General features: G+C 36.8%; 1 protein-coding gene across 1 annotated transcript in view; it reads left to right on the top strand.

Moving 5' to 3' along the window:
• HERC5 (HECT and RLD domain containing E3 ubiquitin protein ligase 5) overlaps positions 1 to 24769 on the top strand; it is a 74653-nt gene that overhangs the window by 18075 nt on the left and 31809 nt on the right. The window contains exons 5-15 of the mRNA XM_058295639.2: positions 1081 to 1172; positions 1425 to 1555; positions 6923 to 7068; positions 7979 to 8055; positions 8741 to 8844; positions 10078 to 10137; positions 11148 to 11241; positions 15000 to 15189; positions 16453 to 16607; positions 23589 to 23702; positions 24627 to 24737. Of these exons, the coding sequence (XP_058151622.1) occupies positions 1081 to 1172; positions 1425 to 1555; positions 6923 to 7068; positions 7979 to 8055; positions 8741 to 8844; positions 10078 to 10137; positions 11148 to 11241; positions 15000 to 15189; positions 16453 to 16607; positions 23589 to 23702; positions 24627 to 24737 (1274 nt within the window). The remainder of the gene's footprint in view (positions 1 to 1080; positions 1173 to 1424; positions 1556 to 6922; positions 7069 to 7978; positions 8056 to 8740; positions 8845 to 10077; positions 10138 to 11147; positions 11242 to 14999; positions 15190 to 16452; positions 16608 to 23588; positions 23703 to 24626; positions 24738 to 24769) is intronic.

The following is a 24769-nucleotide window of genomic DNA, read 5'->3' as shown; positions in this document are numbered from 1 at the left end:
TATCTCTCTTCTTCAGGGCAGAATCAGTCCAGGATACATACATAGTACGGAAATAGTTACTATAATTGAGGCATATTTCGGCCTGAGGATCTGAATACCTGGGTTCTGAACCCCACTTTGCAAATTACTAACTGCAGGTGCTTGTCACACTTCACTTTTTCTAGGCCTTAATTTATTTTTCTGTAAAGCAACAAGTTTGAATAAGATGATCTCCAAGGTACTTTCATACTTAAATATATGTTAATATCGTTATGTTACGTTATGTTATGTTATGTTATGTTATGTTATGTTATGTTATGTTATGTTATGTTATGACAAAAAGATACTGGGAGTCTATTAAAAACCTCACATAGCCTAATCTTATTCTATAAGGTATCAGTTATATATATATGGACACATACAAAAAACAATTAGATGGCAAAATTTCTCACAATCCCTAACAGCTTATCAGAGTTTTCAGACTCTAATAGCAAATTCTACTGCTTTACCCAGGAATGTAACATCGCCCAGATCACTGGCCAAACACTGCATTTCTCCTTGACATGGTCTAGTGCTGATTGATTACACAGGAAAATCCTCAAGTCAATGTTAGAAAAATATTCAAAGCAAGAAAGGGTTACAGGCACAGTTAAACTATTTGTGCTCAATCTCTAAGTGCTTTGAAGGGAAAATAGTTGTGAAGGAAAGAGGATATAATATGAGGCAGTGACATTGTATGAGGAATTTCAAAGAAAAAAATAATTTTTATACTCATTAAAAGGATCATTCTAAATGCAAATTGGAAATATCAAATATGCATTAGTTAAAGTTTGTCAAGTTGCCTTGTAAAGAAAAGAATGGGCTCTGGGAAGTGGCCTGATCTTTCGCAGGTGAATTCCTCCACGAGAGGCCCTGCTCACCTCTGCCCTACTCACCTTGAGACCTATAACTAAACCTGCTGACACAGAGCCTTTCTTGCCAAAGTGTGATGGCAGTTATTACTGCTGGATTGAGGGGAGTAGGTCCAGGCATTTTATGGAATTCCATTGTGAAATCCAACTTCTCTTTTTGATCACTTCAACTCTTCTTTCTCTTGCATAGATAAAGATTCTCCTTGCCTTGTTGAAGAACTAGACAATCAGAAAGTTGAATTTCTCACTTGTGGTGCCTCTCACACTGCCCTGCTCACAAAGGTGGGTCTACCTTTGTCTCCTTTTGAGTATACATCTGGGGAGGAACACTTTGTAGTGGGGAAAGTACTAGAACTTCTAGATGTGGTCACTTAGCGTTTGCCAGGAAGGAAGGTCACTTCCCACATGCAGGACTGTCCTGATAACTTGGGGGCTTTACATTGATAGTGCTTATATTAATTATTCATTGATACAAAGACTGTTACTTCTGCATGGTATTTCTCTAGAAACTGATATGCAGTTACCTTTCCTTAGGATGGGCTGGTATTTACTTTTGGTGGTGGAAAATATGGGCAACTTGGTCACAATTCAACACAGAATGAGCTAAGACCACGCTTGGTGACTGAGCTCCTTGAGAATAGAGTGACCCAGATAGCATGTGGAAGGTAAGTTATAAAGTGTCTGTGAAAATTGACGAAAATCAATATGATAAATTTAAATAGATAGTTTAATAAAATTTCCCACAGTCACTTTGACTGAGATATAAGTATTAAAAATGGGTGTAAAGGGAAGCGACTGTGGCTCAGTCAGTTGGGCTCCCATCTACCATACGGGAGGCCCTGGGTTCACGTCCTGCAGAGAGCTGATGCAGGAAGATGACACAACAGAGGGAGACAAGCAGACACAGAAAATGAACGCAGAACAGACAGCAAAAACAAGCCACAAGAGGGGGAATAAATAAATAAATAAATAAATATCTTTTAAAAAATGGGTGAAGATACTTAACTTGCATTATTAGACAATCATAATAATTCTTAATCGTAGTATATACATATTTTAATTGATTTTTTCCAGAAAAATATTTTTATTAACAACGTTGACCTCTTTCTCTAATACTTTTTCCATGCTTTTTTTTTAGCTACAAACTCTCAGTCATCTCTTCCAATCACAATGATTTTATAATATGCTCTTTTGAGAGAACAGAAAAATAATTCTGTAGTAGGGATAATCAAAATTGTTGATTATCATTAACAATCTAGGAAAGTTTTTCTTTTTTTAATATGTATTTTTGTTTATTTTTAAAAGATACTTAGATTACATAAAGTGTTACATAAAAAATATAAGGGGTTCCCATTTGTCACACCTTCCTTCTCTCCACATTAGCAACTTCTTCCATTAGTTGTGGTATGTTCATTGCAATTGATGAACACGTTTTGGAGCATTACCACTAAGCATGGATTAGAGTTTACATTGTAGTTTGCACTCTCTCCTACTTAATTCTGTAGGGTGTGGCAGGATATATTATGGCCTGTATCTGTCATTGCAGTGTCATTTAAGGACAATTCCAAGTCCTGAAAATGTCCCCATATTACACCTCTTGGAAAGGTTTTTCTAAACCTATTATTGATAATGTTATGTAAATTTTTAGATGGTTACCTTTGGGAAAACACCTTTCAAGTTTCTTACATATATGAGCTGAATAATTTCAGGGAATTTTATGTTTTTCCTGGACAGTAACTAATTTTTTTCTAGTCTTGTGGTTTAGTATACATTTAAATATTTGATCCATTTGGATTTATTTTTTATTTTTTTAAACAAATCAATTTTATTGATACATATTAATATAGCATGCAGTCCAATCAATGGTATTTGATATAATCACATGGTTGTACATTCATCAATTTAATCATTATGAGAGCATTTTCATTATTCCAATACTAATAATAGTAATAAAGAAAAAATCAAACAAAACTCATCACTTCTCAATCTCTCTATGCTTCCCCTGCTGTACATAGTTGATAGTCTGTTTCTGTCTTTTTAGTTTATTTGTATTTATATTTTGTATAGATGGAGTCAAGCACTATGTAGTACCTTGTATCTAGTTTATTGTCCTTAGTATATTTCCTTTTATTACTCTTACTGGAAGATTATTAATATTTTACTGTATACTCCTGTCCATAGTTTGCTTTGGGTATGTTTGCCTGATACTAACATCTTGTAACATTAACATTCATTTGTTTAGTTTCAAAGAAAAACAGCCTTATATATGCAATATTTTCCATGAGGTAATATTTTGCATGAGGTTTCAATATGCTATAGTCTCATCTTATATTTTTTAGCTTCTTTATAGTAATATACATGACCTTAGACTTTCTCTTTCAATCACTGTTATACCCATATAATAACACTGCTAGTTACAAACATTATGGTATGCTTTCACCTTTTCTATTCATTTCCAAAGATTAGCAAACAATCTTTTTACCAGTTCTCCACACATTAACCCTCAGCTTTCCATTCTCTAACCTCATTTTATTTTCTCATAACCTATATTCTAGTTATTCACTCCATGAATTTACACGATATTTTTAGTTCATAATAGCACAGTCATGCAGTACTTGTCCCTTTGTGTCTGGCTTGCTTCACTCAGCATAATTTCCTCCAGGCTCATCTATGTTGTCTTATGCTTCATGACTTCATTTCTTCTTGCAGCTGCATAATATTCCATGGTGTGTATATACCACAGTTTGTTTATCAGTTCATTGGTTGATGGGCACCTGATCTGGCAATTGTGAATAACACGCTGTGAACACCAGTGTGCAGATGTCTATTCGTATCACTGATCTCAGTTCTTTCGGGTATATACCTAGTAGTATTATGGCTGGGTCCTGAAGAAAATCTATATTAAACTTCCTTAGGAAATGCCAGACAGTTTAACTGATTTTTTAAATGAACAAATACAATTAACTTTCTATTGCCCCTTTATTGAAATACCTTTGTAACTTTTTCTGATGCATATTTATCTTTACGAAAAATAAGTTATTTTTCATAAAGGTAAATGTGAACATGAATCACAAAGGATTATTCATTAGTATAATCAGCATCTCAGGGCCTATATACTCTTTAGTTGCCATAATTCTTTCAGGGTGGCCTGCTCTGGTCACAGTAAAGTATACTGAAAACTCAGTGGTATTTGAGTGGAATGTTTTGAGAAGTTTGATTTTCCAGCTCTTTTATGTATATAGACGAAAATCCTTGCTTGAACTCCTTGGTTAACTTAATTATTTTCTTCTTTGGTCATCAGATTCATCAGTCCACTGCTTGCCTGTGAGATATTGGGTGTTGGTGAAGTTAAGAAATAGTTTCATGCGCATACACTTATTCTTCCTTTGGGCAATTTTTTCCTTAATAAACACAAGCAAATTCGGACTCTATTCAAATATTGGGTTCATTTGTTAGGTTACTGAAGCCCATACTATAAAATACAGACATATTTTATATGTCTATAGACATATTCTTTTATGATCTTGGAATAAAATTATATAAATGTAAATATCAAAGTAGACTAGATTATTGGAATGGTGTGATTCTCTGCATTTGGTATCTCTGCACTGACCAAAGAAGTGTAATCACCACTTTATATTCTTCATAATGCACGTTCCCTTGAGTGGCTTGTGGTACAAGTGAAAGAGCCAGGGTAGAGATGTCTTAATGGAAACAGAGGCCATACTCCTACAGGTTCAGGAGAATGCTGAGTGCCCTGGGGAATAACCAGGAGCCATCCCCTAAATCCTCCCATTCATTTGGGGTCTCTTGATTATCATTTATAATTTTTAAATTTTTCATACTACCCTACAATACCTCTTTTTTTTTCTTTTAGGAAAGAGTGTGTATACCATTTCCCAAAGAGTAAAGTTAGTACTTTCATGTTTGGGAAGCTCTGTCTCAAGAAGATTTACTGGGTGGCTCCTGCATAAGACAGTCTTATGCAGTATTATGGCAGTGTCTGAGTGAGATAACCATACTCCAGGTGGTGATGTTCATCTTGGTTGCTCCAGTAACACAATTTAAAAAAAATCTTGTGTGTGTGTGAGGTGCTGGGGCTGGGGATTGAACCCAAGACCTCATATGTGGGAGGTCCACCAATCACTCAGTGATTGGTGCTTAATCACTGAGCAACATCAGCTCCCCAGGAACTAAGTTTTGTTATGGTACCCAGAGTTGCACAGTTCCTTAAAGGTGGTGTATACTAACCATGCTAATAAAAAAACTAGCATCCATGTGGCTATGTCTGTGAAGCACAGTTTTTGTACGACCTAATGCCCCTTTTCTAGGGAACTTGAGGCATTGCCTTAATCTTATTTTATGTCCCACAACTAATCTGCCTCTAGTAAGAGAAATTCTCATCCTCAACACACTCAGTGTCCTTTTATGCTGGGAATTGAAAACACTGCTTATTTCTAGTTCTTACAATTCTACTTTTCCTGTTGTGGTAATGCGTTATTTTACACTACGTTAATAGCTCACCTCTGTCAATACATTGTTCCTTTTTTTCCTTTAAGATTTATTTTATTTATTTCTCTCCCCTTCCTCCCCACCCCCCCCCCACCCCCCAGTTGTCTGTTCTCTCGTGTCCATTTGCTGTGTGTTCTTCTGTGTCCGCTTGCATTCTCAGCGGCACCAGTAAGCTGTGTCTCTTTTTGTTGCATTATCTTGCTGCGTCAGCGCTCTCTGTGTGCAGCACCACTCCTGGGCGGGCTGCATTTTTTTGCACTGCGCACTCCTTGCACGTGGGGCTCCCCTACATGGGGGACACCCCTGCGTGGCATGGCACTCCTTTAGCGCAGCAGCACTGCACGTGGGCCAGCTCACCACAGAGTCCAGGAGGCCCTGGGTTCAAACCCTGGACCTCCTGCATAGTATGCAGATGCTCTATCGTTGAGCCACATCCGCTTCCAACATTGTTCCTTTAGATGAGGTGCAATGACGTTGATTGGGTTTAAAACTTTCTAGTTATAGTAATATACAAGCTCATAGTTTAAACCTAGTCATCGTAAATTATGCAACACATTGAGTATATGCAATTATTTATGCATATACTCAAATTCAGATGTAGTGCTAAGCTCTGAAGATAGGGACATAACTCAGTCCCTGCTTTTGGGAATTCCCAGGGTTGTGGGAAAGACCATTGACCAAATCAGCAAGAATTAGTGTGATGAAGATCTTTGGGGATGGGAGCTTAGAGAGGGTGACCTGATTTATTCTTTTATGTTGGGAAAGAAGGGACTCAGAGATGGCTTCCAAAAAGTGGTGACTCTGAAGCTGAGGCTTTAAAAAGGAATAGGAGGGAAGCAGAGTTGGCCCAATGGATAGGGTGTCCGTCTACCACATGGGGGGTCTGCAGTTCAAACCCTGGGCCTCCTTGACCCGTGTGGAGCTGGCCCATGCACAGTGTTGATGCGCGCAAGGAGTGCCCTGCCATGCAGGGGTGTCCCCCGCGTAGGGGAGCCCCATGTGCAAGGAGTGCGCCCCGTAAGGAGAGCCATCCAGCACGAAAGAAAGTGTAGCCTGCCCAAGAATGGTGCCGCACATACAGAAAGCTGACACAACAAGATGATGCAACAAAAAGAAACACAGATTCCCGGTGCCACTGATAAGGATAGAAGCTGTCACAAAAGAACGCACAGCGAATGGACACAGAGAGCAGACAACTGAGGGGGGGAAGAGGAGAGAAATACATAAAAATAATAAAAATTTAAAAAAGGAGTAGGAGGCAAGGGAAGATGTTTTTTCCCAACAGAGAGAACACCATTTCCTAATGCACAGCATCATGCAGAAGTCTTGAGGGATTTCAAAATCATCTCAGCCACACATGAATAATTTCTTGGTTCCAAATAGTTAATTCCACCCATTAAGGGTTAGTTTACTAATTTCACTCTCACTGGGTAACCTAAGTTTGGCAGCTCACTGTATAGCTACATACTCTTATCAAGATGCATGATCGAGAATTGACCATATGTGCTTTTATTTAATAGGTGGCACACACTTGCCTATGCTTCTGATTTGGGAAAGGTCTTTGCTTTTGGTTCTGGAAAAGAAGGACAACTGGGAAATGATGGAACACATGACCAGCTGATACCATGTGTCATGAAATTGCCATCAAATGAAGAACTCAAATTTGGTAAATTCTATGAAAAGCATATCTGACATATAAACTTTTTAGAGAAATTAATTTTTCTAAGTGTATGATGTGACAAGGACAGCAATGTGTGAGTATGAAAGAGGTTTCTCTAAACACTGACTTCATCAAAATAACTATTCTTTTTCTCTTAACTCCTTCAGATTAGGATTAATGTGAACTCAAATGATACAAAATAAAATAGATGGTATGGATTCAGAGGCACTTGCAACTCTGATTCCAGGTTGTGAGAGATTTATTAATTCCGTGGTGATTAGTTTTCCTACCTAATTAAGGTGGCCTGTCATCAGATCAGTCCCACAGGATTATGAGCAACTGGGATATGCCTAGCCCTGGGACCCTAAATTATGAAAAACTCAACTTTAATTGTGCCTCTGAGCACTTTTATAACTTGTTTCTAAAAATGTAATGGTGACCTAAAGTGACAAAATTCTCTCAGTCCTGGAGAAATGAGCAATAGAATTATTTCCCTAAGCAGTTCATATGTTATCTTCATTGGCTCCTTATAACCAGTTACATGGACTTGAAGCACTTATTTATATTCTTCACAGCCATTGGATAGCCATCAGGTCATTGGTTAAATCTTGAGTTGTAGAATATGGTTTTCAGGAATGGGAGCCGAATTATATCAAATATTTCTTTGACTGTTTTATATTTAAGCACTAATGTTAATTATATGACATGACACCTTCGTGAATCACCTATGTTTGTCAACTACAACTAGATTTTACCCTGAAATGTATATATTTCTGCTTCTTAAGCAATGGGAAATGTGCTGGGCCTTGGTCTATTAAAAAGATAAAATCGCTGTTAAGAAGAATGTGAAATTATTTTAAATCAAATGTGCTCGCTTGTGCTAAATGACTTCCTGAACTCTTTGTACATCCTTCAGAAAGCCACACCTCAGTAAAGCAGTTAATAATGATTGCTGGAGGGAACCAAAGCATCTTGCTCTGGGTGGAAAAAGAGGTAAAAATCTATCTCTAGATGTTCTATAATATGGTATTTTAAACAAAACCAGAAGTTCCAGAACCTAGGTTTGGTGAATCACAAAAACATCTGGTTACTAGACTAAATTTTTTAGAAATAGCTGGACATTATTGATCTTTAATGTCTAAGCCACATAAATACCCATAGAAATCAGCAGAGTTATCCCCAGTTAATGGTAAATTAGAGTGATTTCCTTAGCTAATACTCACCTTTTGGGGAGATCCTTATCAGTGGTATTTAGTCAATGTCCGAGTGGACAGATTCTAAAATAACTGTCAGCTAGAAGTAAAAAAGATCTGACGTTCATAGGCTTATATATCATCATTAGTTCATCACCTTTTTGTACTACTTCAACTAGGCAAAGTGAATTCTTCCAATTTACCCACAGCTCTTTTAAGATCTCCCTCTCAAGGCTGTCTGATATTCAGTTTAATCTAATTTTACCTGTACTAAGTGCTGAGTATTGAGGCACTCAGGAACATTTATTTGGGGTATAAGGCCCCTTGGACAATAAATTGGCAACCAAGTAAATGATGAATTCTTCCTTGGTAGATTCTCACTTTATGGTGATCCCAGAGCTTTATTACGCAAGTTTAAAAAGCAGTATTACCCTGTCTCTGTATTAGTCTATATTGTTGCATTTTACTTTTTTGTTTGTTTGTAGAATTCCTATGTTAATATGAGGAGGAAAATTCCTACATTGAATGAAAGGACTATAGAGAGATGGATTGCTGATGTAGGGACTAAACAGTGGCAGACTACAAAAAGGTACACCCCAAGTGTCTGTCTGCTTGTATGTCTTTCTAAAACAGTGCTCCCAAACTCTTTCTGCAAAATACAGAGATGTGAGGTGCTGTGGTCCACTCACATATAAACTCCACAGGAATTAAGTCCTTAATTATAACTTTCTCTATTGCAGGACTTCTCTGGGTCTGTAATGTGTTTATGTATGTGGTGACCTCTTTAAACAGGGGATCTAGTGTAGCAGTACTCAACCCTGACTGATGGAGGAACCACTTGTTTGTAACCTCCTATTCACACCTGAACAGTTTGGGTAATGCGGCTCTAAACCAAAGAACTCCTACCATCTGTAAAGATTATATTCTCACTTGCAAAAATCTTTTAGAGGTATATTTAGTAGTGGCTTTCTAGTTCTGGGAAATATTTGCACATTGCAATTTGTAGAGCATAAATAATCAAGAATTATTTGCACCATTACATCTAATATGAAACTAAGTATAACCCATCCCATCTTTAATTTATGATGTATATATATTTGTTTGTTTGTTTCAGTGCTACCAAACAAAAATAAGCAAGGCTTGGAACATTGGGTAGGTTAGGAGTGTTTTCTTTGTCCCAGAAAACACTAGCCCCTTGGTCAAGCCTTTTCCTCTTTTTCCATGACTCCCCTGGTTATTATCTATTTTTCATATTTGCCACCGAAATTTTGAGATTTAGCAAATAGACTTTTTTTTTTTAAAGATTTATTTTTATTTATTTAATTCCCCTCCCCTCCCCCGGTTGTCTGTTTTTCTGTGTCTTTTTGCTGCGTCTTGTTTCTTTGTCCGCTTCTGTTGTCGTCAGCGGCACGGGAAGTGTGGGCGGCGCCATTCCTCAGCAGGCTGCTCCCTCCTTCACGCTGGGCGGCTCTCCTTATGGGTGCACTCCTTGCGCGTGGGGCTCCCCTACGCGGGGGACACCCCTGTGTAGCACGGCACTCCTTGCGCGCATCAGCACTGCGCATGGGCCAGCTCCACACGGGTCAAGGAGGCCCGGGGCTTGAACCGCGGGCCTCCCATGTGGTAGCCGGACGCCCTAACCACTGGGCCAAAGTCCGTTTTCCATAGACTTTTAGATGCCCAAGGTTACTATGCATAAAAAATAGGAGACAGAGAAGTTTGAAGGACAGTTATAAGATATTTTATTTTTTACACTTTATGGTATAAAGAGGCATTCTGTAAAGCACGATTTGTTTTAACTACTGCTTTATTCCTTATGTAGGGAAATCAGAGAGATATTTTCACATCCTGCTTGTCTGACTGGAAGTTTTTTAGAGAAAAGGTAATACATACTATACAATCAAGTTCTGTTAAAGATACTGTGAAAGACTTGTAAAAAATTGATTTGAGGGAAAATAATTATGTGTTTATCTCTTTTTAAAAATTACTTTCATCTATTTATTTACTTACAAAAGCAAAAATATCCTCTCTTTAGAAAATGTCAAAAATACTGACATGAACAAGAAAAAAAGTGAAAATCACCCATAACCCACCACATAAGAGTAATAGCTAGCATTTGTATAATATTCTTTTTTCTGCAAATGTATTCTTTTACCAAAAATGGGGCAATATTGTATACCTGCTTTATGCTTAATATATTTATCCATTTTTCATTCTATTCATTATTTTCCTATAACACCTTTTAAAAAACTTCATGGTATTCCTTAAGAAGGACATGTATGTAATCATTTCCTTATTGCTATGTATTAAGGTTTCTTTCAGTTTTTAAATATGTTGAAAAAACTTCTTTGCACTTCTTTTCATAGTCCAGTATAAATGTAATTCATAGGTTATTTAGATAGTCATACATTTCACTAATAATTTTGTACTATTATGCCAAGAATTTTTAATTCTTTTAACTTAGCTTACATTCTCTAAAGCCCCTTTATTTGGTCCCACTTGCAATTCATGTAACTGGAAGAATGGTCATATTTTTTTAGAAACAGGAAAAACCTTTAATTTTCTTCTGTGATTAATTTACTATGAATAATAAATATTTATCACCTATACATTTCAGATATACAACATTAGTTGAAGTCCAATGTTATATATATATCGTTAACACAACCTTGATAGCATTTTAGAAATAATCAGTTGTTGTCCATGACATTTTCATTTGTATGTGTATTTATGCAAATTATTACAGTTCTTATAAAGAAAAAAAGTAATTTTCTTGAAATTAGGCATTTAGAAGAAGCTTTATATCTAGACAGATAATCTAATGAAATGATATTCTTAATTTAGAAGTGTCCTTTTTCACTTATCCATTTTTTATATTTCTTGCTTCCATAGAATAACTGCAGAAACAATGTCTATTCATGTGGACTTAAATACAGCAAGAAACACATTTAAGGAGTTAACCCAAAAGGACTGGATTACTGAGCTGGTATTCTTCACATTATTTGGAGAAAGAAAATACACTAGAGCATTTCTTATGAGAACCCAACATTTCAGAAGAAATATTTTGTTTTGAGAGATTCTCTGAGACCATGTAGTAGATTCAGATTAAGTGAAACTCAGCATTCAATAGTTTGTCTGTTTAGAGCAAAACAGTTGATGTGGTGATCAGATGAATTACAAATAATCTAAAATTCATTCGTACACACACCCACATCCATACACACACTCTGAGAGAGAGAGAGTATTTCCAAATTGTGCCTTTAGAAAAATGATTAGAGATTGGCACACTGGAGTAAGAATATTTTATATGCAATTATTTTAAGCATGAATATAGATATAAGAATACTTTTTCTGACATGACCATCCCCCTTACCAAGGAATTGCCTGTACTCATCCTCTATGTATTTTGTTTCATTGCACTTCCTTTTCTGAAGATTCCAGAATTTCCGTTTTCTTTCTCAGAATGTTGCAACCTTGTTTCAGCATCATAATTACTGTTTTTAGGTTTTATACCTCCAGGTGCTCCAAACATGCATGTTTCCTTTATTAATTTAGCCATTATTAACACAAGCTTTATTAATTTTATTTCCCTATTCTGTTAATCTAGGGATAGCATTTTCTATGCTCTTCTCTCAACCTATTTTTCTCTGGGTCTTGCTCTCATTTCTCCTTTCTCTCTTTTTCTCACTCTCAACCTTTCTCCTCTTCTTCTTTTCTCCTTGTCTTTCTCTTTTTCTGCCTTTCCCTCTTTTGGCTCTCTAATTCTCTTTCCTCTCCGTTTTGCTCTTTTCTCTCTGCCTTCCTTTTGCTCTCCATCTTCTCTGCTCCATCACCTCCTCTCTTGCCCTGTCTGCTACAGTCAGCATTCTCTATCCTAGCTGCAAATCCTCTCTCATGCTCCTTTCTCTTAGGGAAGATGGAAAGTTTAATTCTGCTAACTTTGGCAGAACCACAGTCCACAAGGGATCTGAGGTAAAAATTATCCCTGATTATCTAAATTTTGCAAGGTCTGCTTTGATAAAAAACCACACAGTAGGTTGACTTAAACACCAAGCATTTATTGTTTCACAGTTTTGAAGGCTGAAAGTTCAAAGTCATCAAGTTCATACTTTGCCTGGAGTTGGTAGCATTCCAGTGATGGCAGTCCTCCGTCACATGACAATGTCTCTTCTCTGGCTTTTACTGACTTGCTGCATCTAAATTTCTCTAATTATAAAGCCTCCAAGCCCACTCTGATTCCACTTGACCACACCCTAACTAATAATAACATCTTCAAAAGGTCAGGTTCAGCCACAGGAATGGGGATTAAGACTTTCATGGGGAACATGATTCAGTCCCCAACTAATTATGTGGCATCATGACAATGTCAAATGAACACCTTTATTAGGGTTTTGCAGCACTCAGTACTACTACCTGTAACATTAACCTAAGAACTAGTTTATGGACTATTTTGTCAACATTTGTTCCTGCCCATTTTCTACTGATTACTTAAAGTCCTCCTATCAAGGCCAGTTTTAACTTTCTTTCAGTAAGATTCTGAATAAACGTTACTGAATACAGCCATGGAAAGATCACTAAAAATAGAAGATCTTTTCTGCATCTGTGAAAGAAAGAGGTTGGGCCTTTCCACAAAAATAATGTATAATGTACACTGTACACATGACATAATCATAGGACAGTCTTCCACTGTTTCAGAAGGATATAGTTGGATTAGAAGATTTGCAAGGTTTCTTTCTGTCTGGAGTTTCTTTTTGTGTGTGTGTGCAAGCTTTGTTTTGTTTTCGGGCTTTTTTTTAAGATTTTTTTTTCTCTCCCCTTCCCCGTCCTCCCTCCCCCAGTTGTCTCCTCTCTGTGTCCATCCACTGTGTGTTCTTCTGTGTCTGCTTGTATTCTTGTCTGTGGCACCTGGAATCTGTGTCTCGTTTCGTTGTGTCATCTTGCTGCATCAGCTCTCTGTGTGAGCAGTGCCATTCCTGGGCAGGCTGCACTTTTTTTTGCACTGGGCAGCTCTCCTTACAGGGTGCACTCCTTGCACATGGGGCTCCCTCACACGGGGGACATCCCTGTGTGGCAGGGCACTCCTTGTGCGCATCAGCACTGCACATGGGCCAGCTCCACATGGGTCAGGAGGCCCTGGGTTTGAACCTTGGACCTCCCATGTGGTAGGCGGACGCCCTATCCATTGGGCCAAATCTGCTTCCCCTTGCGTTTCTATAATAAGGATTTCTATAAGATTTTCGGCATCCATTCAGAAAACATTTGAATACTTACTATTTGCTGGACTCTGTAATGATGACCCTTGATGAACAATAGAGAGACATGGTCCTTGTCCTTTAGAAGCTCACATTTTAGTAAGACAGACAGATACGTACATGCAGGTAAAGTACAAAGACTGGGTATGGTTTACACACCACTGCCTTCCCTAGTGCCTAACTCAGAATTAGTGTATGTAAAACAAACATTATTGGATAAATGAATTCAGTCAACACTCTTGCAATGGGTGGTCAACTCTATTTAGGGTACTCAGAACTAGCTGCCCAGAGGAAGTAGGAGTTTACCAGGTACTTATATGGGGAAAGACATTCCAGGCAGCCAGAAAAGTGTGCTGCTCCAAGGCACAGTGAATGAAACAATGAAACTGGCTTGATAAATCCAATAGAATGGCACACGCTAAGGGTTAGGGGGTGGAGGTGGAAGGTTTGGGGATATGCTAATGAGAAATAGGAAGGCTATGTGCCATTGGTATGTATTAAAAGTTATCAAACATGCGTAATTACAAGGCCCAAGCCTCATACTAGGAGCCCAATATAATGTTTTGATATAAAAGTAGAGATAATTTTAAGAATTTCTACATATAGAGATATATTATCCAATGTCTCATTATACTTAAGTGATTAAGAGTTTTGAGTTTTAGAATCAGATCCATGGTGCACTCCCACCTAACTGCGTTTGATCTTCAGATAGTTACTTCATTTCTCTGAGGCATAGATTTCTCAGCTATAAAATGGGATTAAGGATAATTTCTGTGTTCTCGAGAATGAGGATTAAATACCTAATGTAGGTAAATCACTTAGCACAATATCTGACAAACACTAAGTACTCCGTGCATATTATCTTCTTAGTAGGTTTTGTTTAAAATGCTTTAATGTCTGAGCAAACATATCAAATAAAAATTCAGAATTCCATTTTATTTTTCCTGAACTATTACATTCTGAATTAGGGAAACTCTAAGGAGATTGGAATGACCAGAATCTAGGGTTTGTTGTGGAAGGAGTTTATGATGAGACTGGTGGTCATAATGAGAAGAATTAAGAAACCATGTTGATTTTTGTTGTTGTAGTTATTTTAGTTTATTGTTTGCATTTTTTGTGTGTTTTGCCTCATTTTTTGGTACTGATACATTCTTCTTAAAAAAGTGAGGTGTGATAGTGTGAGCTGAAGGGTAGAATGTAGTACTTATTACTGGAAGGCTGTCTTATTAGTTCTGAATCCACTGTTTGTTTAGTGTAACTCTTGTACATGTGATTTCTTTTTGATCTCCTTCATGCTCCCCAATGGTTAAAATGGGAGAAAAAGTGCCACATATTTTTCTCAGGCATTTGGGAGAATAGGTGAGATGGGGTTGACACATGGGTTTCAGAAAATCTAAATGTTTATTTCTATTTCATAATGTTATGAAATTCCAGGTTTTATATCCAATTCCTTTAGTTTGAGTGCCTTTTCCCTGGTCCTTTTTGACCACAGATAACCACAAGTGTCAGAGATAATCTGCTCAGAAATCTTCCATTTCATTCTCCACACCAAGAAGCTTTATCAGTTTTCTTCCTGCTCCCAGAATGTCCTGTGATGCATGATTCAAAGAACTGGGAGAGCCTGGTGGTTCCATTTGCAAAGGCTGTTTATAAAATGAGTGACCAGTCTTCAGGAGTTCTAGGTAAGACTGATGGTTTACATTTGAAAATATTTTCATATGTATTTGAAATACAGATACAGTAGACATGCCTTGCCTTCCAGTAAAGTTATGGCAAAATTTAGATGAATGATTGGAAATGCATTCATGTTTTTTAGTTCATATTCCTAGCATGTTCTAAACCAGCTATAATGATGACTCTGGTTATCCAAAATAGATTGTTTTCCTACTTTTTTGGAATTCTTGAGATGATGCATACATCGCTTGTCCCCAGCTTTTCATTATGAAAAATTCCAAACACATGGAGACTTGAAAGAATAATACTGTAGTATTAACATGTAACCATATATTATTTATCTCTTTATGTACAAATTGCATTTTATTTTTACTGAACTATTTGAAAGTGAGTTGAAAATTTTATTTTTACTGAACTATTTGAAAGTAAGTTGAAAATATACCTCAGCATGCATCTCCTAAGAATATGGAATCCTGCATTACCATATCATCACACCTAAAAAAGTGATAAATGATTCCATTGTATTTTTTAATATTCAGACCATATTCACATTGCTCCATTTGTCTCAAAAGGTATTTCTAGCCTTGTATTTTAAGAGTCCAGGTCAATTGTCTTATAGCATGACCTATATCTAGAGTTGTCTGATTTTTCCACATTTCCCTGTATTTCTAGAAACTGAGAGTTAGGTCTAGGGGCTTGATTAGATTATCATGAGGGTTTTTTTTTTAACCTACATAGTACAGTTAGCCCAAGAAAGTTAATTGTTTCTCATGTTTTACTGAATCTAGATAACATAAGTGATAAAAAGCTACTTTAAAGTCAATTTGGTGTTTTGTTCTTGTTTTTTTTAAAATGTGTTTTAAGAGTTAAAAACCTCAAGCTAAGAGCACAGAAAGAAAATCGTGCAATCACAAATAGTTCTCACTCTAGTTTTTAGAGACAGTATGTTTTTCCATCTGAGCAAAGAATATGATTATTTTAATTTTGTGTTTTTCACAAATTAATTAGATCAAGTTTGTGGGTCTTTTAATTGTCAAGGAATTTTTTTCTAAGACATTACATTCAATTTTATTTTAACTACAATTGTATTTTTTCAGTGAAAAATTTATCACCATGTTTTTTTGTAATTGTGATGTATATTTTAAATATTTTATCATCAGTTTTAGAAAGAATTGACTGTTTTGGTTTTTACTTTCAAGAATCCAAGAGAAACTACATGCTATTTATATATTTCCCCTAACAGTTATAATTACCCTCTTTGCATCCTTCAGAGAAGCATTGGGCATCTTTACAAGAATCTGCTTTCAGCAAACTGGTCCAGATGCTTAAAGGAGCCATCATCTCTCAGATGAATGACGGGACTGAGAGTGCTGAGAATCTCTGTCATATTGAAACTCTCCTAGAAATGTTGAAAAAGTTGCACAGGGTAAGAGTTCATATCTTTATTTAGCAATAAAAAGTCCTTTGGTTTCAACTGGCTGTATCTTAAGCAGACTTATATGAAATATTTGAAATTTATATTGCTAGTTTTTAATTTTGTTTTTTTTTTTGTATTATATCACACATACAAAACAGATGTATGGTGTCTATTTACAGATTGGAGAAAAGAAAAGTAATAAAACAAACATCAGTGTACTTACCACCCATGTTAAAAAATAAAACACTTCCAGTACTTTAGAATGACCCATAGATTATACCCCCCTCTATCTCTGGAACTTTGGAGGAATTGTTCCCTGGCTCTTTTTTATTATTTTATGACTGTATGTATGTACCTCTAGATATTATGTTATTTAATTTTGTTGTTTTAGAACTTTATGTGAATGGAATACATAATTCTTAACACTCAGTAGTTTGTTTTATAAATTTATTCGTATTAATGCTTATAGCTGATTTTATTCATATTTCACTACAGCATGATAGGCCATTTACTAATCCATTCTACTGTTAATGCATGTATGTACTGTTTGCAGTTTTAGTTTTTGTTTTTTTTGTTTTGCTCTCTTCCCGCTCTCTTAGAAAACATGCTGCTGTAAACATTCACATATATATATCTTGGTATTTAGGTGTCAGGAGTTGTGTTTTAGTTTGGAATTTATAGACTATAGGATACATATATAATCTTCTTTACAGATAATGGCAAACTTTTTTCTAAAGTGATTGGACTAATTTAAATTTCCTCTAGGAATTGATGGCAGTTCCTGTTGCTCCACATCTGATATTAAAATTTTGAGAATATTTAAAGTATGAAATGGTACTGAATTATGGTTTTAATTGCATTCCTCTCTTTTTAATACAATGGAGCATCTTTTTATATTTGCAATTGCAGTACTTGCTTCCTTTTCTGTGAAATGTCCTCCTTGACTATTGTTTACTTTAAAGGGGTTGTTTAACTTTTTTCTTATTAATTTTAGGAGTTCTTTTTATTTTCAGTTATATGCTGTTGAAAATATTGTATCCCAGTTTGCAGCTTGTCTTTTCACTTTATGATTTTTTTTATGAACTCACATTCTTAATTTTAATGTAGATAAGTTTCTCAGTCTGTTTTTAAATAATTTTTTCTCTGTTTTATCTTGTTTTAAACATTTTTCCTACACCAAGGTCTTAAAAAATTACCCTTGATCAGGTGTCAGCTGTTTTTTTTTTTTTTTCTGGTAAGGGCCAAATAGTAAATATTGGGGCTTCATGAGCCATGTTTATGCGGTAACTAATCAACTCTGCCATTTCTGGGAAAAAGTGAATGGATATGTCTGTGTTCCAATAAAATCTTACTCACAAAAATAGAGAGCTTGATTTGACTCTTGAGCTGTAGTTTGCTGGCTCCTGCCCTACATAGTCCTCTAATAGGGTTATAGCCAGGGCGCAGAGCAAGCAAATGCCAGTATTCCATACACCTATCTCTTTCTCTCGAGTCTCTCTCTTCATACTTTATGTCTAATATTCAAAGGGTTAAAGATCTAGCTAACTAACTGTTAAATACAATAAAATATGCTCCATCCACCCACCTTGACAGATAAACCTTCTTAATTTACTGGGGAGGCCAAGTGTGAATTTAGAAATTTTGGCCTCTTACAGAGTTCTGCATTGAAAAGTGGAGTCTTGGGCAGAGGCCTCCCAAGTCTTGGGCCCTTCCTACCCTGATTCTTCCTACCCTGATTCTTCCCACACAACAAGGGGTGTTGTATGTACATGTGGACATTGGGGCCCATCTGTCCAAATTACATCCCCTCCCTCCAACAGCTGCTCCTTAGCCACATCTGTAGACAGGTGCTCACCTGTGGCCCAGTTCACTCTCAAAGACCAAGCTGGGGAAGAGGCCTGTGCAGGTCATGGGCGCTTGCTTGGAGCGGTTCGAGAATGGTGTTCTGGGTTTTGGGTAGATGGAGACCAGTCTAGAAAAGGATATGAGGCTGCTAGTAGACCTGTCTCCTTGGTCCTACAAATTCCTTACCCTGTGGGAAGAGGGCCAGAGCAGGGACCTTTAAATAATGGTCCTAAGGTAGAGTCTGTGTTTCCCAGATCTAAAGCACTGTTAATTTTAGCTTTACCTTTTACAATTTGATCGTTAATCCAATTGGAAAATTAGTTTGATTTTATGTTTATTAAGTTCCATATGAAAAATAATTACTCTAACACCATCCACCATTTGTTGAAAGTCTGTCCTTTCCTCACTGATATGCATTGCAAACGCTGTCATAATCAAGTTTCCATATATGGGATTCATTTCTCAGCTCTCTATTCCATACTGTTGGTCATTTTGTACATACTGATTCACTACCACACTCCCTTAATTTTTGGAGTGTAATACTAATTGTTTGTATCTTGTAAGAAAAGAACCCCTACCTTGTTCTTGATGTGTATCTTAGCTATTTTTGTCACTAGGTTCTCCCATATAAATTTTAGAAACAAGTTGTCAAGTTATGCATGCCTCAGCTCTCCACAAAAAAGTCTTACTGGGAATTAAATTGTGTTGAATCTGCCCACTTTGGAAGAAAATGATACCTTTACTATTTTGAGTTCTCATAGGTATATTTCTCCATTATATGTTCTTAAATTCTTTGAATAAAGTTTTATTATTTTTCTATAAAAGTCTTGGATGTATTTATTTAAATCTATTCACAGATATTTACATATTTAGGCTATTATAAGTGGTATCATTTTTTTTTTTAAAGATTTATTTATTTATTTAATTCCCCCCCCTCCCCTGGTTGTCTGTTCTTGGTGTCTATTTGTTGCGTCTTGTTTCTTTGTCTGCTTTTGTTTCTTTGTCCGCTTCTGTTGTCGTCAGCGGCACAGGAAGTGTGGGCGGCGCCATTCCTGGGCAGGCTGCACTTTTTTTTCACGCTGGGTGGCTCTCCTCACGGGCGCACTCCTTGCGCGTGGGGGCTCCCCCACGCAGGGGACACCCTTGCGTGGCACGGCACTCCTTGCGCGCATCAGCACTGCGCATGGCCAGCTCCACACGGGTCAAGGAGGCCCGGGGTTTGAACCGCGGACCTCCCATATGGTAGACGGACACCCTAACCGCTGGGCCAAAGTCCGTTTTCCTATAAGTGGTATCATTAAAAATTATATTACCTATTTGTTACTGGTTTGTAGGAATGCATTGTTTATTGTATATTTCTGTTCTATTATAAACTGTAAACATTAGTTATTACTTTCTGTTCTTATGCTTATTTCCTTCTACTTTTTTTGGGTTCTCAATGTGTTGAAAGTGATACTTAAATCATTAATTTTCAGACTGTTGCCTTTTCTAATTTATGCATTTAAGATCATAAATTTCCCTTTCAGTACTATTTTAGCTGCAACCCACAGTATTTTTTTTTCTGCTTTAATTTTTTTATTGAAATGACAATAAAATTTAAAAAAAAGAACAGTGACTGTTTTAATCAAACTTTTGCTTTACAAATACAAAATACAACCAAAACTTCAAAGTTTCTTTTATACATTTTCTATAAAGTTAATATCAGAGGGAAGCAGACTTGGCCCAATGGATAGGGCATCTGCCTACCACATGGGAGGTCCATGGTTCAATGCCCGGGCCTCCTTAACCTGTGTGGAGCTGGCCCATGCGCAATGCTGATGCACGCAAGGAGTGCCATGCCGTGCAGCTGTGTCCCCAGCATAGGAGAGCCCCACGTGCAAGGAATGCACCCCATGGGGAGGGCTGCCCAGCATGGAGAAGAGTGCAGCCTGCCCAGGAATGGCGCCACACACACGGAGAGCTGACACAGCAAGATGACGCAACAAAAAGAAACACAGATTGCCGGTGCTGCTGATAAGGATAGAAGTGTTCAGAGAAGAACACACAGCAAATGGAACACACAGCAAATGAACTAGGAGACAGGGGTGAAGAGGAGAGAAATTTAAAAAAAAAAAATCAGAAGAGCTCTTAAAAGCAAACTATAGATGAGCTCATATGTTATAATGTAAACAGAGTAACCACAAGTTTTTAAATGCACTGATCTTTCTCTCAACATAACAGCATAAATCAATACAGTTTCCCAACTTATCTCTAGTCGTGAGATACAATCCATACTAAAACACAAAATACTTACACCTAAACTGACTTAATCTAAACTTATTTAGGTCTTAGCACAGTATTTTTGTTACCACAATTTAAAATATTTTTAAAAATTTATCATTGTTTCTTCTTTAACTCATGAGTTACTTGGAAGTCTCTTTCTTATTTTCCACCTTAATTGCATCATGATCAGAGTGCATAATAAGCTTTATGATACTGACCCTTTGACACACCCTTTGTTCACACTAGAATGTGGTCCACTCTAGTCAATTTTCATAAGTATTCTAGGTCTGTTTGAGATTAATCCTGGAATGCAATCTTCTTTACATGTCCATTAGGTAAGCTCATTAACTATGTTGTTTATATCTTCAATATCAGGCCAAATTTTTTTTTTTTTTAGGTACCAGGGGCTAGGAATTGAAACCAGGACCTCATATGTGGGAAGGTGGCACTCAACCACTGAGTCACATCCGCTTCCCTGGGTTAACCTTTTCATTTGTTTTGCTTGTTGTCTTTGTTTTTTCAAGAGGCACTGGGATCTGAACCCAGGACCTCTCATGTGTTAGGCAGATCCTCAACTACTTGAGCCATGTCTGCACCCTGCTCATTTGTTTTTGCTCATTGTCTCCTTAGGGTTTGCTTGTTGTCTTGCTCATTGTATTTGCTCATTGTGTATATATTTTGAAGGATTCATTCAATGCATACAAATATCGAATTATCATGACTTTGTGGTGAAGTGAATGAAACCTCTTATTATGAAATGGCATTCTTCATTTCTAATAATTATGCTGCCGTAAATATTTCCTATTATTAAAGGAGTTAATAGACTCTTTATTTGTTTGCTATCTGTTTGTCTTTTAGTGTTAGCCTGGAATATCTTTTTTCCATCCTTTTACTCTCAACCTTTTTGGATCCTTTTGTTTTCAGTATGTTTCTTACAAATATTATTCAGTTACTTTTTGTTTTATGTTGTTTTGATTCTCATTTGACAATCTTTGCCTTTTAACTGGAGCATTTATCCATTTTTATTGAATTAAAATCCAGCATATAAATTTGTTCTCAGTGGCTCATGTGCTCATTATTTTTTCTCATTTTTTGCCTGCTTTTGGATTAATTCCTCATTCTACCCACCCCCAATAGTTTTTGTTATATACTCTATTTCTAGTTTTTAGTGGCTACCGCAAAAATTACATTGTGCATGTTTGCCTTTTTAAAGTCTAAAGTTGATATCTTTACCCCCTTCCTGAAAAACATTTCCTGAAAAAATGCTATTAAATTAAAAACATTAATTTAACATGGGTACCTAACATATAGGCTGTTGATGTCCTGTATTTTAATTTTATTTTTAACCCAATATACAATGTTATTATTGATATTTTATATAATTAGTATTTGTTTAGATTTGCCCACTCATTTGCCACTTTTTTTGTTCTTTTTTTCTTCTTGCATCTCCAGCTTTTTAAGTGATATCACCCTCTACTGCCTTATGTACATCCTTTAATATTTAGTTTAGTGTGAGAATCTGCTGCTGTAAAACTCTGTGCTTTTTCCCCGTTTTCTGAAGAATTTATTTATTTCATCTTCAGACTTGAAAAATATTTTACCTGTATAAAATATCGGCAGTTTGTTTTTCTCAGCACATTAAGCACTGTTTTCGGTTTTCTACTGTTGTGGTGGGGAAGTCAGCTAGACTTCTAATTGTCTCTCCTTTGAGAGTAATCTTTGGTGGCTTTTAAGATTTTTATCATCTTGCTTTAGTGTTCTGCGTTTCACTGTTGTGTTTGTAGTTGTTGATTTATTTTTATTTACTGTGTTGTGTTTCATTGCGTTTCTCAAATTTCCACCTTGACTATACAGCCAAGAGACTTTTTCAGAAGACTCCTCCTAAGAATTAGCGATTCTAAGCCAGAATGGGCCAGCAAGTTCAAAACCTAGTGGTCACTAATGTTCAAAGCATCTAATGACATTATCATTCAGCATCTCCATTGACTGATAATTAGCACTGTTCTAGGGTGTTCATGGGCACATCATAATAATTCTGGTCACCATGAATTGAACCATGGTCAATTTCCTCATGGTTTTATAAGGAAACATTCCACATATGCTTCAGCAGAGGAAACAGCTATAGATGGCTATTGTTAAGCTCTGAAAAACAAGATTTGAAGAATTGGACTCCAAAGTACTTTGGATTCATATGGTACCGTGTTTTTTTACCCTCTTTGGACTTAAATTTCCTTAAAAATGTTTCTTTTTTTTTTTTTTTTAAAGATTTATTTCTCTCCCCTCCCCACCCTCACCACCCCGGTTGTCTGTTCTGTGTCCATTTGCTGCGTCTTGTTTCTTTGTCTGCTTCTGTTGTTGTCAGCGGCCCGGGAATCTGTGTCTCTTTTTGGTGCGTCATCTTGTTGTGTCAGCTCTCCGTATGGGTGGCACCATTCCTGGGCAGGCTGCACTTTCTTTCATGCTGGGCGGCTCTCCTTACGGGGCGCTTTCCTTGCGCGTGGGGCTCTCCCGTGCGGGGGACACCCCTGCGTGGCACAGCACTCCTTGCGCACATCAGCACTGCACATGGGCCAGCTCCACATCGGTCAAGGAGGCCCGGGGTTTGAACCGCGGACCTCCCATGTGGTAGACAGCCGCCCTAACCACTGGGCCAAGTCCGTTTCCCAAAAATGTTTCTCTAAATTAAGAAGTTACTAGAAATTTATCATATCACCAATCTCTGCTATTAAATGCTAGCGAGTCTTTATGTTCATGAAAATCTGAGGCTTCGCCAGTGGAAGAATTGGATAGAACTTTATTCTCATCATTAAAAGAGCATTCAATTTGCTGTTTATTCTGATCATCTAATTAATGATCATTAAACAAAATTGTATTTTATTTAAGGTAAACCAGGCTAAATGTTACCTGTCTGAAAATTGTTTCATCATAAATGAATTATCACACTGGCTCAATTTTTTTAATGAAGCATGTAGAAGGTCCTTTTGGACAAAGAGCTTGGTAAGTATGGCATATTTACAGGAAGAAACTAATACTCAGTGAGTTAATATAGGCATTTCTGCATGAGTTTCTGATAAACGTTGCACTCTGCAAAATTGCATAATAAAAATAGCAGGGCTTATAGAAAAAGTAAGAAAGACCTCTCAAAATCTATGCAAATTTGTACCAAGAGTACTCACAGAAAACATACGATACCTAGGGAGGTAACTTGGATTCCTCAGGCAAGCTGTTCCTGGAGACTTACTTGTTTGTGAAAAACACAGAAAAGCAAAAGGGTAGAAACTTATCCACACTCTGATTAGGGAAGGACTAGTGGTACTGAAATAACACATGTGCAAGAATTGCTCTGAGCCCATAATGCTGCTGTTAAGTTGGGCACGGAAGGCAGCACAGCTCGCCAGGAGCCAAGAGCCAACAGTATAACGGTGTAACATTGCAGAGTCTGCCCTGGCTGCAGATAATTTTTCATTTTCTTAAAATACAGCTAAAGGGCTCAGCTGAAGTATTTTTCCTTTTCTCTGAAGGTTATTTTCTATCCTATCAATCCTTGTCCAGCAAAAATCATGTATGAACAATTAGCTTTCCACATTGTTTCATTTCCCTCTTTACTAGATACAACTGAGCTAATTCACATTACTAGAAACAGTTTGCAGCAACAGTCTTCTGAGAAAGGGTCCAAAGTTTATAATTAATTGCTAAATTAATAGTTATTCAAAATACTAGGCTTTAATACTTTCCATTGATAGATATGAAACCATTTTCTTAGAATTCTACCTACCTAAGTAGACCACATTGATCAGCAATTTGGATGCCTTGGGTTGAAGCACTGAGACCTTAAACTGCCAGGAATTTAAGGCTATGATGTTAGATATAAGATTTCTCTGTCCTTTAGTTTATCAAAACTATTGTCATTTCCATTTTTAGGTAACTTCAATAGACATCCCACATCCTGTCATAATCAGTGATTTTCCATTTATTTTTAATGTTTTGTCAAAAATTAAACTACTACATGCGGACACAATTTTAAAAAAACAGGTATGTGTGCCTATTTTAAAAATTGTTTTTAT

The sequence above is a fragment of the Dasypus novemcinctus genome, chromosome 1 (genome assembly GCF_030445035.2).
Source record: "Dasypus novemcinctus isolate mDasNov1 chromosome 1, mDasNov1.1.hap2, whole genome shotgun sequence".
NCBI classification, from domain to species: Eukaryota; Metazoa; Chordata; class Mammalia; order Cingulata; family Dasypodidae; genus Dasypus; species Dasypus novemcinctus.
Note: the sequence above shows the minus strand (reverse complement) of the source record. Positions and strands in the feature narration are given on the sequence as shown.